General features: G+C 42.9%; 1 protein-coding gene across 1 annotated transcript in view; it reads left to right on the top strand.

Moving 5' to 3' along the window:
• The window catches only part of adamts3 (ADAM metallopeptidase with thrombospondin type 1 motif, 3), a 149,907-nt gene that overhangs the window by 19,455 nt on the left and 116,875 nt on the right, over window positions 1-13,577 (top strand). The window contains exon 4 of the mRNA XM_080892892.1: window positions 12,455-12,611. Within this exon, the coding sequence (XP_080749018.1) occupies window positions 12,455-12,611 (157 nt within the window). The remainder of the gene's footprint in view (window positions 1-12,454; window positions 12,612-13,577) is intronic.

Genomic DNA, 13,577 nt, shown 5'->3' with positions numbered 1-13,577 from the left:
GCCTACACTCTTGGCCTCAGAGACTTAAAAGAGCATTCTGGACATGCACAGCTCCTGACATATCTGGAGCTACTGTGTAGGAGGGGCGGGGGCAAAAAGGCAAAAAAGAAGAAGAAAATATCCTATTTGATTAGGGGAAAAAAAGAAAAAGTAAGTGAGCCAGTTCCTCTTTGCGGTGAACTGTAGCTGGGCACAAGAGTTTTATTCACCGACAGTTCTTAATGTTCCCTGTTGACTTAGCCAAGGCTTGTTGCAGAGGCTTGACCCCAGAGCTGTTTGGGTATATGGTTTGAGGTGCAGGGGAGAGGCGCACCAAGATATGCAAAAAGTTTTCTCCTCTGCAGTCGTGGGCTCGGCGTGCAGTGCCGAGGTGCTTGCATTGATATTTATACATTTAAACATTTTTAATCGTGACCTATATAAACCTAAGACGAGCCCACATTTTCTGTTGTCGTTTCAGACGGACATTGAGAGCCATTCACTGGCGCGAGGTTTTATTTTAAGTCGAGTGTGGAATCCCACCGCCTCCTCAAAGCCGTCTGTAAATGTTTGCTCTGTTTGGTGGAGCGGCACAAAACGACACAACCAAATGAATTCCTGCGTTGTTTCTCAGAGCAGAGGCTACCTGATATTTTTGCTAAAATGATAATACTTTTGATTACTTCTCTCTTCTCCAAGATTTTTTCCAAATACTGTTTCCAGTGAAGCTGGGGGAAACTTCAAACACACACAGATATATTGAGGATAGTAGTGGCTCATTGCCATGTTTGACGTTTATTAAGTAGACATCTGAGATGTTTTTGCAGTTTCCTGTTTATCATTTTCAGAAATACTCTCTAGTTGTTTTTCAGATTATCAGCAGGCCTCTGCTGAAATTTGTGAAAAATAAACTTCTGCGAATTCCTTTAAAGAGTGGGGATGAAAATGTCAAGTAATGATGACGAAGGTTTGCTCACATTTTTCAAAGCAAACACACCTTTGGACAACATGGAGGGTGAAAGGTGGCAGTGTCCCGGCTGAATCCAGGCCTTTTTTTAACATTGCAGGTTTTTTTCAAATGAAAGCACGTTCGTACCGACCTCCTTAAGAAGTTTAGACTGAAAGAGACTGTTTTTGAAAAACTGGAGCCCTTCAGCTGAATCCCATGTGTTTTCTTTGGCAGAGGAGTGCTGTCTGCTTGGCAGGGGCTGATGTTGGTGATATTAAAGTGATGGAACACAGGGTTCCTGATCCCTTTTTTGAGGTTTGTGTTTAGGTAGGACATTGTCTCCGCTGATATCGGACAATGCCGAATACTGGGTCACAGAAAATATGTCACAGTAAACTCTCCGCAAGGGCACAGCAAGCTTGTGGAATTGGAAAGTGTGTTTTGACTTGGTGTCTTCACACTAATTACAGTGTTGATTCCACATAATAATTCACTACAGATTTTATCATACAGGCTCCGTCCCAGAGAAATGATCTTCAGCTACAGACGCATTTCCCCAATGTTTCTTTCTTATTCTAGTGTTTCCCAACCTTTTGGAGCCACGGCACATATTCTCATTAGAAAAATCACACGGCACACCACCAAACAAAAACGTCACAAAAAGCATATTGATCATTTTTCTAAATTGGCTGGGTTTGTCCCCAGTATACCTGTTTTGCTTTCTTCTGACCGCTACTCATGCTGGGGAATCGGAATTCCTCCAGGACCCAAGTCGGATTGACTACTTTTCCTTTTCAAATATGTGTCTATTGCTATTATGTGCTGCATGACTATTATGTAATTTCTCCTTTGTCTTCTTCTGTTTTACTGGCAGTAACCCAGCAGGTAGTTGTGCTGCCCTCTAGTGGAAGAGAATGTAGTTGTTCTGCCCGTTACTCACGCCGATCGCTTAGAGTACTAATCAGGTGCAACCAGATAACCTTCCACAGCACACCTATGTCCCACGCACAGTGGCTGGGAAACACAAAGATGTTACCCAGGTTCCCAGATAATAACGTTTTAGTGGCTTGAATGTGGGCGACGTGAGATGCAGTAACTGGTCTGTTCATGAAAGCTTTACTGACTGTCTTCATCTAATCTACGGTTTTACTAATACGTTAATTAAAGGTATGCTGAGGATGATTTTACACATGATATCTTTGATCACCTTTTTTATTATAGTCTGATTATTCAGCTTGCAACCACTCATCTCTTGATAATAATCAGAATCAGAATCAGAATCAGAATACTTTATTGATCCCTGGGGGAAATTATTTTTTGTTACAGTGCTCCATTTTAAACCAACATTAAGACAAGACAGACAATACACTAACTAAGAATAGTACAATAAATGCATAAAGTTACGGTGACTGCAGAGAATCAGCTGCAGGAAACAAAGCTCCCTGACCTGTAATGTAAACCAGAGGTCCCCAACCCCCGGGCCACGGAGCCGTACCAGTCTGAGTCGTTTGTACCGGGCCGCAAGAGTTGAGGCTCAGGTGTCAAATGTATGTTTTTCAGGGTTTTTATTGTTAACTTGGCTGCCCTGGGTCTTTTCCTGTGTGTTATGATAAAATTCTTTTCTTTGATACCGATACTGTTAAAGGCCGGTCCGTGAAAGTGTTGTCGGGCATAAACTGGTCTGTGGCGCAAAACAGGTTGGATACCTGTGCTGTAAACAGTCGTGTTCTTATGAATATGATCCTAATCATGAATAGGTGTGATTTATGGCCCTGGGATTATTCTGAGTGTTGTTTGTAGTCTGAGGAGGGATTGGCTGCCTGCAGGTGAGAAGTCTGCGTGAGGGACTCAACTGGTTTCAACCACGAGCATCAAGATTTCAACTCAAATTTACATTTTTATTTTCATAATCGGGCTCATCATAGTAATGCCGCAGTGGAAAAACACTAAAGAATAACATGAATTCATAAAGTACTCTTTGTACACATATGACTGTGTGGCCACTACCAGCTCCACCACCATCATCAAGTTTGCTGACGACACCGTCGTGGTGGGCCTGATCTCTGATAACAACGAGACGGCCTACGTGAAGGAGATTAGGAATCTGGAGAACTGGTGCCAGAGGAACAACCTCCTTCTAAACGTCAGTAAGACAAAGGAGCTGATAGTGGACTTCAGCACTAAGCAGGAGAGGAACTACCAGACCCCCGTCATCAACGAGTGCCCAGTGGAGAGAGTGGACAGCTTCAAATACCTCGGAGTTCACATCACGCAGGACCTGTCATGGTCCTGTCACATCAACACCGTGGTGAAAAAGGCCCGACAGCGTCTCTACCACCTCAGACGCTTGAGAGACTTCCAACTGCCCTCCAAGGTGCTCAGGAACTTTTACTCGTGCACCATAGAGAGCATCCTGGCGGGAAACATCTTAACCTGGTTCGGGAACAGCACCATGCAGGACAGACGAGCTCTACAGAGGGTTGTGCGGTCAGCTGAGCGCACCATCCGCTCCGAGCTCCCTGACCTGCACTCAATCTACAGCAGGCGGTGCTGGACCAAGGCCAGGAAGATGGTGAAGGACCTCAGCCATCCCAACAACAGACTGTTCTCTCTGTTGAGGTCAGGAAAGCGATTCCGCTCCCTGAAGACCAACACAGAGACTGAGGAGGAGCTTCTTCCCGCAGGCGATACGGTCTCTCAATCACACCACCACACAGTACTGACCCACACATATGGTTCTTACACACACACTGGACTTTCTGGACTTTGGTTTTGCACACATTGTTTTTTTGCACAACACTGGTCACTATATTCTTCATTTCCGGTTAATACTTGTACAGCTACTGTCATTGTGTATATATTTATTTATATTTAGATTTCTTCATACATTCTTATATAGTTCTATATTGTGTATTTTGTTGTACAGTTATTTTATTTTCAACTTTAATTTATATATTTTATCTTATTCCTTCCCAGTTAAATTTACCCTTCATTCTAATTTGTGTTGTACAGTTATTTCATTTTTAACCGTAATTTATATTTTATTCCTTCCTAGTTAAATTTACCCTTTTTAATTTTTCATATTTATTTCCTTTCTTATTCATAGCCTTTTCCTTTTTTGTTCTCTTTAGGTCACGAGCAGTTGTCCAAGCATTTCACTACATATCGTACTGTGTATGACTGTGTACGTGACAAATAAAATTTGAATTTGAGTTAAACTGTTGTAGTCACATAAAAGCCTGAGAGGACAGCTCATGTCTCGTTTTCATACCTCAGTGTTTATAGCATTCAGTAAAAGTTCACAGACGGAGTCAACAAATGACCTGTGATCAATTTGAGCACCCGTCTGTGTAAAATGTAAATCGATAGAATGCGATTATGAAACCTTTCATCACAGTGAACTAACTAAACTGGGATATTGATTAAATGACTCAGACTCACCACAAAGAAAAGCAAGCAGCACTTATCATCGGGCAGGCCATCGCAGGAGATGACAGCTGTTAAACTTTAATCATCAGAAAGCTACAGACTGAATTTGATCAGAAAGGTTTTCAGCTGCCTCTTCATCAATAGCCTGTGTTGATTCAGCTCTCACCAAGATAGTTTGGTTCTAAATAAGCAATTTCAGTGACATTAAAAGTTAGGAGTGAAACGGTTCAGTCTGTGCAGAAGTCTTTGGGTTTGCAGTGCTCGCTGTAAACTCTGGATGGACGACAGTTGGTCTGATGTTGTGCTGTCTCTGCTTAGAAATGTTGGCCTCTGTGGTCTGGCTCTGAATGGTGTCTCAGGTGTTTCTCTAACTGATCACTGTGCTTTAAAATCAAGAAGGTCTCAGAGGAAGAAATACGCTAAAATGATCACACTCAGTAATATTTTGTCTCTGATTAATTGGTTTGAAAATGCCACCTTACACCTTTGAGCTCTGCAGATCTGAGGTACGGTGAAAGGGCAGAAAGCTGCTTTTGCACAACATTTAGTCACAGGGATTTCAAATAATGTTGCTATTTTATCGTAATAAAGATTTGTGCCAAGTGTTGTTGAAATTAAGGCAAAAAATGTCTTTTGTAAGGTCACAATTCCTTTTAGCTTTGACCTCCAAATTCAAGAGACACTGAGACTCTGCTGTCCCGGTTAGGCTGAGCCAAAAACCAGAAAAAGAGTCTCAGATACTAATTCATGCTAAAATTACTTTTGGATACTCATTTACAACCGTATAGATACCATCAGTGTTGTCTTTGCCTCATCCCGGTGAAACTACATCACACAGCCCCTGCAGGCAGGTACGCAGCCCCTCCCCTCACTATCAGCTGAGCACGTGAACAGTAGCTGACATGTTAATGTTAGCTGCTTACCCGATATCCACAAGCCCAGCCTCAAAGGTCACACGCTGAAATGAGAGAAACTCGGTGTGCAAGAGTGAAACCACTGTTTACATTTTTAATGTATTACTTTCATTTAATTTATTACCTCTAAACTGTGTTTGATCAGCAATTGAATCAGTGAACTGAGTGATCAGAAGCACGGCACTACCTAAGATCATTTTAAAATATTTGTCATAGATAGATATAGATATCTTTCGATATCTATATAGATATCGAAAGATATCTATATCTATCTATGACATAGAAAGATATCTATATCTATCTATGACAAATATTTTCTATATTCTATATTTTCTATATAGATATAGATAGATATAGTTATACAAACAAAGTGGTGGTGGTGGTGGCTATAGGACATAGTGGTGGTTTGGGGTGGCTGTAGCTCAGGTGGTAGAGCAGGTCATCCACTGATCGGAAGGTTGGTGGTTCGATTCCTGGCTTCCCCTAGTCTACATGCCAAATATCCTTGGGCAAGATACTAACCCCAAATTGCTCTCCAATGCATCCATCGGAGTATGTATGTTTTGATGTTCTGATGTCTGACATTTGTCCACCTGAATCATCTGATCAAGAGCCTGTTAGCTGAGTTCAGTTCAGTCCAGGTACCGGTCCCTTACCTTACACGAGCCTTCAAAATGCATTAAAAATTCCTCACTAGTGATATAAGCTCATTAAATGTGGGACTCGTGACCAGGAGAAAGCTGCAGTTTGAAGCTTTTGGACCATCTGCAGACAGAAGTGTGAGGAAAACACCCGGCTGTACAAGCTCACTGCTGGCTATTATCATCAATTAGGCATGAAATAACAGGTGTAGACTAACAGAAACACCAAAAAGCTTTCCAAGGTAGGCATGCAAGCTTGAGAGTGCAACAATGCTTGTTTCCTTTATTGGGTTAGCTTCAGTTCCTCTGAATTCCTGCTGCCGGAGACATTTCATGATGTTTTATGCTAAATTCTGGCCTCAAGTTATCACACTTCAATTCTCCTAAAAGAGATAATTATGTTCTGTTTCTCCAGGTAAAAGCATCCAAATACATTCTAAAGTTAACAGTCCTCTAAATATGAGAACCTCGGTGTGTGCTTTAGTTTTTAATTTATTACTATTTTGGGCTCTGACAGCAGCTGAAACACAGATAATGATGCTGAGCTGAGTTATATCCTGACTCTGCTACGTTCGACCTGTGATTGAATAGAAATGAGCAAATATACACTAGAAACCAGATGAAGTCAATAACATCTCAGTACAGATGAGAATGTTCTGCTGGAAAACCTTCACCATGGAAAGAAGTGTTACTTAAACACGGATCACCTAGTTTCACATTACTGAATACCTGAGACCCCCTCATTGGTCATGTTTCCCCCCTCCAGCAGGTAACGTAAGTGTAAGTAAGTGCGTATTGATTGGACATGACTTTCCTGACATGATAATTCAAATGATTGATTTCCAGCGTTGAGCTGAATTGAAATGATATTGTGGTTTATACTGGAGCTGTGAGGCGTAGTCGAATCAGTCAGCAGCTCAAGGACATCTGAAGATGTCACAATGAGGTTTTTCACTGTGACTGAGTGACGTCGTTTCTGAATAACGTAATAATATGTATGTTAATGTAGATTTCTAAGGTTTGATGTTGTATCCATGGGGATAGATACTGATGCTCTGCTGTGGAGATGAGTGTGTAGGCTGAACGTACGGCCACGAGCGTGTGTATCGACCAAAAACAAGAATATAAGTGGTGAAGATGAGCTTCCTCTGAAAGGTGTCTGGGCTCTCTGTGAGGATAAAGAAGTGCTTTGGAGAGGCTCAGTGTGGAGCCACTACTCCTCTGCATTGAGACGAGCCAGGCGTCTGACTCAGATGCCTTCTGGATGTGTTTCGGATGAGGTGTTTTGTGCATGCGTCCAACTCGAGAGGGACCCTAGGGCCAGTGTTTCAGCTGGCATAGGAACTCCACATTTCTGCTCTCAAATAAACATTCAGAATCCATGTTTACGAGCTTATTCAATGACTTTTGTTATCTGAATGCCGAAGCTCTCACTGGCATCCTCGTGTCTGAGACGATAAAATAAATGAAAAGACGCCGTAGTGCTCCTGCAGGTGAAAAGAAACACTGCAGCGTGTCTTTAATCCTTTCACGTACAGCCACCTATGTCTTTAAAAAACACACCCGTACATATGAGACACTGCTCTCTGTGCCTTTTGTTCAGAAAGGTCTGCGTGTCTCTTAAGGCCACGTTGAGCTTAAAGCGAATGCTGTGGTTCAATGACAACATGACAACAAGCTGGCAGGTGGCACACAATATGTGCTTTTGCCCCCCAGCTGTAAGAGGCTGATGGGGTACAGTAGTCACCCCGCCGGGCAAGAAGATGGGTGGGTGGCATGGAGCCTAAGTTTATGAATGTGATAACTCTGGAAATAGACGATCCAGGAGCTTCAGATTGATGCTGCAGGTGGAACTACTACAGATCTGATGAGTTTGAATCCCAGATTATATTTTCATCATGTGAATGTGAACCTGAGAACAAGGCGATGTAGGATTTCAAACTGATACCATCGGTGTGTCAACCAGGAGGCCGAGGGGCAGCACTGGAAGCTTGCAGTGTTTTTTTAATGTGAGAAAACACACCCAGGGCTGGACTGGGACAAACATCAGCCCTGGTGTTTTTGGTCTAGACGTCCCACTGTGATCGCTCAGCGAAGGTAGGCAGAGGCTCCGTCACGTTAAGACGTCTGACCCTTCAGGATGGCCCATCGGCCAAAAAGTGCGTCGGCAGTCCAGCCCTGGGTAGTTATGCAAACCAGGCAGTAATGGACTCAAACTAGAATTTAATTTCCTTCTAATAATATCTGCCTCAACATGCATTTAATGCCCATAAGCCTAAAAACGCCCCGCTCTTCTGTCTCGTTCCCCTGTGACCTGTGTTTTGTATATAAGACTCATTAGACGGCTCGGCTGGCTGTGCAGCAGTGTTAGAGGAGATGGCATCACTGTAATGGAGTTTAGTTTAAAAGTATTTGTTACAGCAGCCCTGCAAGGCTCTGCCAACCTCCCCCCACCATCCCCACCACCCCCGCTTCCAGCTACCTTGAATTGAATAAGCAGAAGAAAATGGAAGGACAGATTTGTTCGAGACACATTCAGCGTGCTATGATTTCTAATTTACCTTTCCTGAATGCATCACCGCTTCTCCGAGCTCATCCTTGCCAGAAAGAAGATAGAAATTTGCACAAAGCTTAAATTCATTTCAGAACTGTTCTGTTTTCAGTGTTTGGATGAAAAAGCATGAAAAGAGGTGCGTTTTTCTGCAATTTCTCTGCTTTTCAGGGATAGATGTCAATTTAATCTCAGGACAGCAGCATATATATCCAACTGCTTATTCCTCAATTCAAACCAGAGAGCTGGGCACTTCCTGTGGTCGGCGTGGATCGCTAAAACACGTTACTCACTGTGTCGAGGCAGGATTGTAGCTTCAAGATGCAGTGAGCGTGTTTCTGGTAGATATCTGTTTCTGAGTGTTTACATTAAAGCGTGGTAGGATTCAACGAGCCGCTCTCTTCTCTCTGCTTCACTTCTGCCTGTTCTTAGATAAATAGGTTTAGAAGCGATGGAGACAACAGGACAGAGTTGAGATGGAAACTAGTTTATCAAAAAAAGCTGTTGTTAAGTAAAAGCTCACACGGTCACTGTTGTTTTCTTTCAAGCTTTAGTTTCTTTGAGATCCTTCGAACGCTCCCCTGTGGAGTGTTGTTCTTAAGCGCAGCTTTAATCAAAAATTAAAACGATTCAAATGTCAGCACCCGGTCTAATTACACACGCCCCTCTGTGATTTCGGTTTGTATTGTTTGCTCTGCGGTGTCTGAATAAGAAGGTGGCATTTTCAGCTGCTGAAATACTTCATAAGTGGTCAGACTTGAATGGCTTCTCTTGATAGAAAAACAGCTTTTATCAAATTATCTGTCAGTCAGTTTGTTAGCACGATCCTCCAGCTTCACCTTTAAAAGGCACCTCAATTTATTATGAGAGCAGAGATTCTATTTAAGCTCAGCCTCTGCTCGGCTGAGCTTAAATAGAGGAGCGTGACCTGTCGGAGACCCTTAAAGAACCTCACAGATGGAAAGGGCTCTCGGTATCCGAGCCCCGTACATTCTGAGATGTTCGGCCATCTTTCATCCTCGGCTTTCACCTGCCGTTGGTAAATAAGAAAGAGCTACGGTGCATGAATCTCACTTTAGTTCAAGATATGCCCGCGGGCTCAGTTACTGTCAAGATTGCAGCCTCTTTGGCTTCGAGCTGAGGATTCAGAGTGGTGGATGAGCGCAGAGTAAATAAAGATGACGAGGTGGTTCTCGGTTCTGTCAGGAATAAATCATGGCGGAAAATGTGCTGACTTGGTCACAGGATGCCAGTTGCTGTGAGGATTTGGTGAAGAGCAGGCCAACCGCACTCCGGCCTGATAATGCACGCTGACCTACAGAATATTTAGAATCTGTGTTTGCAAGCAGGCGCCTGCAGGTGCGCGATAAATAAGCTGAGGAGAAAGCGTGTTCAAGTGAGCAGAAAAACGTAAACTTTTCAAACAGACGGCAGTGGAGCACGTCTGTAACATTCGTCTGATGTAAGAGGTTTTATCTTACAGGCTCCACCGTGTTACTTACTCTCTTTGATAAGGATGACGCGTCAGGAATCGCTGGATTTTTCTTCTTCTTTCCATTTGCAGCTGTCCTCTAGAGTTCACTTGACTGTGAAGAGCGTTTATCTTCTGCGTGTGATAGTTTTGCTTTGTTGGGATCACATAAACACTGATGCAGTTTTAAAAATCCTTTCTGCACGTCTGTGTCTGCTACTCAACGAGCGGTAATTTATCTTATTTGTTAGTGTCCGATTAGACAAGTGAAGTCAGAAATGGTGAACAGAGTTTCCTCGGTAACCTGCGCACACTGTCGTTTGTTTTTGGCTCGCTCTTTCTTCTTCTCTTGTTTGAGTGTTTATACATCTGTGCAAACTTTAGATTTGTCCTTGCAGAAATGTCCAGACACCACATTTCTATGGGAGATGTCATAAAAACCCTCGTCATCTTTTGAAACACTGACTGTGTTTTCCGTATAAGCTGCAGCGTTTTAACACTGTGACGCCAAATGGCCCCGAATCAGGCAAAGAGTCGGTTTATACGGCACGATGAGTGAGTTTAACCTCCACCTCGCCGTTTCTCTAAAGATAACTAAGGAGGTTTTTTTCCCGTCTGAGCTCTGTCACGCAGTAAAACCAACACACTCGCACGTTTATCGTATTTCAGTATTTTTGCTCTTATAATCACAGATGGCCAATTAAATGAGCCGGTTCATACGTGACACGTTTCTGCATCATAACCTGGTTTATTGTACGTAATCATATGAATCTTATTCTGTTGCCAGAAGTAAACTTGCATTAAACAGCGCTGAGCTTCTCCCCCAGACGTCATGTGACTGCCAGACGTTTTCATTTCATTTCACTTGCAGCACTTCAGATACGAATATTCAGTTTATTGGTTTAGACTTTCAGCTGGGACGCTTACGCAGTCACACAGTATCGATGCTGCATTTAAATTTAACTAAGAATTTAATTTGGGATCCATCCAGTCGTTTGTGTAAAGGAGGACGTAGAGTGCCAGCCGATTGGGGTCTCAGTAAATGGGAAATGAGTTGAGAGTGAGGGTTGGTCGCTAACAACATTAGCACACAGTCCACCAGACTGTTGGTGAAGAGGCCAGAGGGAGTTTAGTCCTGCCAGGAGTTTCAGCGCAGCAGGACCGATCGACTGAGCGCTAACACAGTGTGTCTGCATACTGTGTGTACAGCATGTGTGCGCTCACTTAAAATGTCACACACTCTCATATGGCTGACTGTAGTTTTGGAGCATAGCAAACCGAGCGTAGCATTAGTTAGCCTACTCACATTTGCTGCACCCCTGTAAGCCAGTTTGCAGCCCACCTCCACCCCAGCTGCTCGCTTCGTGCTCTTAACAAACTAATGTCATATTGTGTTGTTGCTGCTGCTCTCTCTGCTTTCTCCACTGCACATGTGTGCTTGTCAGGGAGGGCGCGTGACACATGGAAACATGGTGCCAAAGATACGTTACTGCTGCCTGGAAAAGTTGCTGCTTTGCATTTTAATTCAAAGGATAAAACTGTGATGTGTTTTCTATTTGTTACAGGTAACATGAAACATTTCAAGCCTTTCTTTTTTTATTTTTAAGGATTGTGAAGCCAGAATCTGGGACCTTGTTTTTTTCATCTTATAATCTAGATGAATAATTTTGCATTCCAGAAAGCATCATTTTAAGGAAACAGCTGTAAAGTGGTTTTAGGTTGTTTAGCATTGACCTTATTGTGTCAGCGTGTAACACCTTTTTCAGACCATCATTTGGTCTTGATGGGTTGCACATTCGGTCTGTTTGGGCATTATTGCGTTAGCCGGACAGCGTGACCCCTCATATCCGCCATAAACTACAGACATGACTGGCTTCTTATTGCAGGAAATCTGAGGTTGGCAGGTAGCCATCACAAAGCAATTTTGTGCCAATGTGTTACTAACGATGCAGCGCGCTGCAGGACCACCACCAGCCTTTGTTGGGTAACAAGGTGATAATTGCAAACAGAAAGCTGAAGAAAGAGTCACAACAATATCTAATAATGGCAAAGAAAAAGAGTCCTGCACATGCCAAGCAGTTAATGAGAGGCCCAGATTCTCTCTTGAATAAATTACTAAATATTACATTAGTGCGTCTGCCTTTGCTTTGTATTGTATCCTATATTTTATGCATTTTTCTAATTTTAATATTGTTCAGTAGGACATTCTGGTGTCGTCTTTCTGTGTCTATACGTGGGAGAGGAAACAAATTGGGGGCATTTGGCGTTCAGCAGATGTTCTAGTTGGATTTTAAAGACTGAGGCATTAATTTACAATTACATGAAAACACTGTCACAAAGTTTCTACATTATTAATACATGATGGGGGATTTTGTGGGGCATGAAGATTTTAATTGTCTCTTAATAAAACGAATGCTATCAGAGCAATGAGGTTTCTGGGTCTATCCACGCTCGCTCGCAGTAATGAAACATGCTAATGCACACGTTCTACACAGTCACTGACCTGCTAACCTGTTGCAGGCTGGGATGATTCGCACCGAATCGGATGAGTACTTCATCGAGCCGCTGGAGAAAGGCACTCAGGAGCTGGAGGACCAGGGCAGGGTCCACGTGGTTTACCGCAGGTCAGCTCTGCTGCAGACTCCCTTGGACATCTCTGTGGATTACCAGCTACAAGGTAGGAGGCACGACCACGGTTCCTGCTGTATTCTCTTACTTATCAACTAATGGTGTGACACTCCTGTGAGGTCACTGCGGAGGGTTTGCTGTGAAGCTTCTCCGTATAATTAAATCTTTTTGTTAACTACTTGTGTCCAGCCCAAATAGTCTAAAAAGCAAAAACTGACATTTACATCTGTGAAGAGTCCAGACTTCATCGTGTGCCTCACACAAATACAACAGCAGCAACTTTTTAGAGATATGAAAATGACACACACAAAAAAAACATTAAAAAAATGAATGTTGATATTGATGAAAAATGTAAATGTTGGCAACAGGAGTTTAGGTCACTTGTTAACATTTCAGCATTTATTCGTAGTTATCAGTGAAAGCAGTTACCGTATTTCCCGGACTACAAAGCGCACCTGAATATTAGCCGCACAAGCTAAAATCAGGGGAAAATCCAGTTTTGTACATACATTAGCCGCACCTGACTAAAAGCCGCAGGTGTTTCAATGTTGACTCATCATATGTAAGAGAATATGCACAAAGGGAATTGTCAGGAAAGAGATGGCTGTTTGGAGACACACCCCTGTCATTAATATTTTGAAAAACAAGTTACGGGTACATATTTGCATAACTTTTTAGGTATATGAAGTGACACGGCTTTAACAAGAAGAAAAGTCAGTCATTCATCACCATCTTCCTGCGCACTAAAACCACCAAAGTCCTCTTCTCCAATGTCGGAAACGAACAGGCTCAGGGTGGCTTCGTCATCCACTCTCCGCTTCTCTCCTTCGTTGTCACTTTCAAAACCAAAGAAATCCTCATTGTCAGTGTCAGAGTCGAACACCCTCAGAAGGGCCGTGGCGGTGTCCTCCTCTCCATCATGCAGCAGTCCAGCCCTTCGAAATCCGTTGGTGATCGTGGATGTTTCCACACTTTTCCACGCTGTCAGAATCCACCGGTGGAGTTGAGCATAACT

Source organism: Rhamphochromis sp. 'chilingali' (assembly GCF_963969265.1).
Source record: "Rhamphochromis sp. 'chilingali' genome assembly, chromosome: 10".
In the NCBI taxonomy this organism is placed as follows: domain Eukaryota; kingdom Metazoa; phylum Chordata; class Actinopteri; order Cichliformes; family Cichlidae; genus Rhamphochromis; species Rhamphochromis sp. 'chilingali'.
This window is presented reverse-complemented; position numbering and strand designations above follow the sequence as displayed.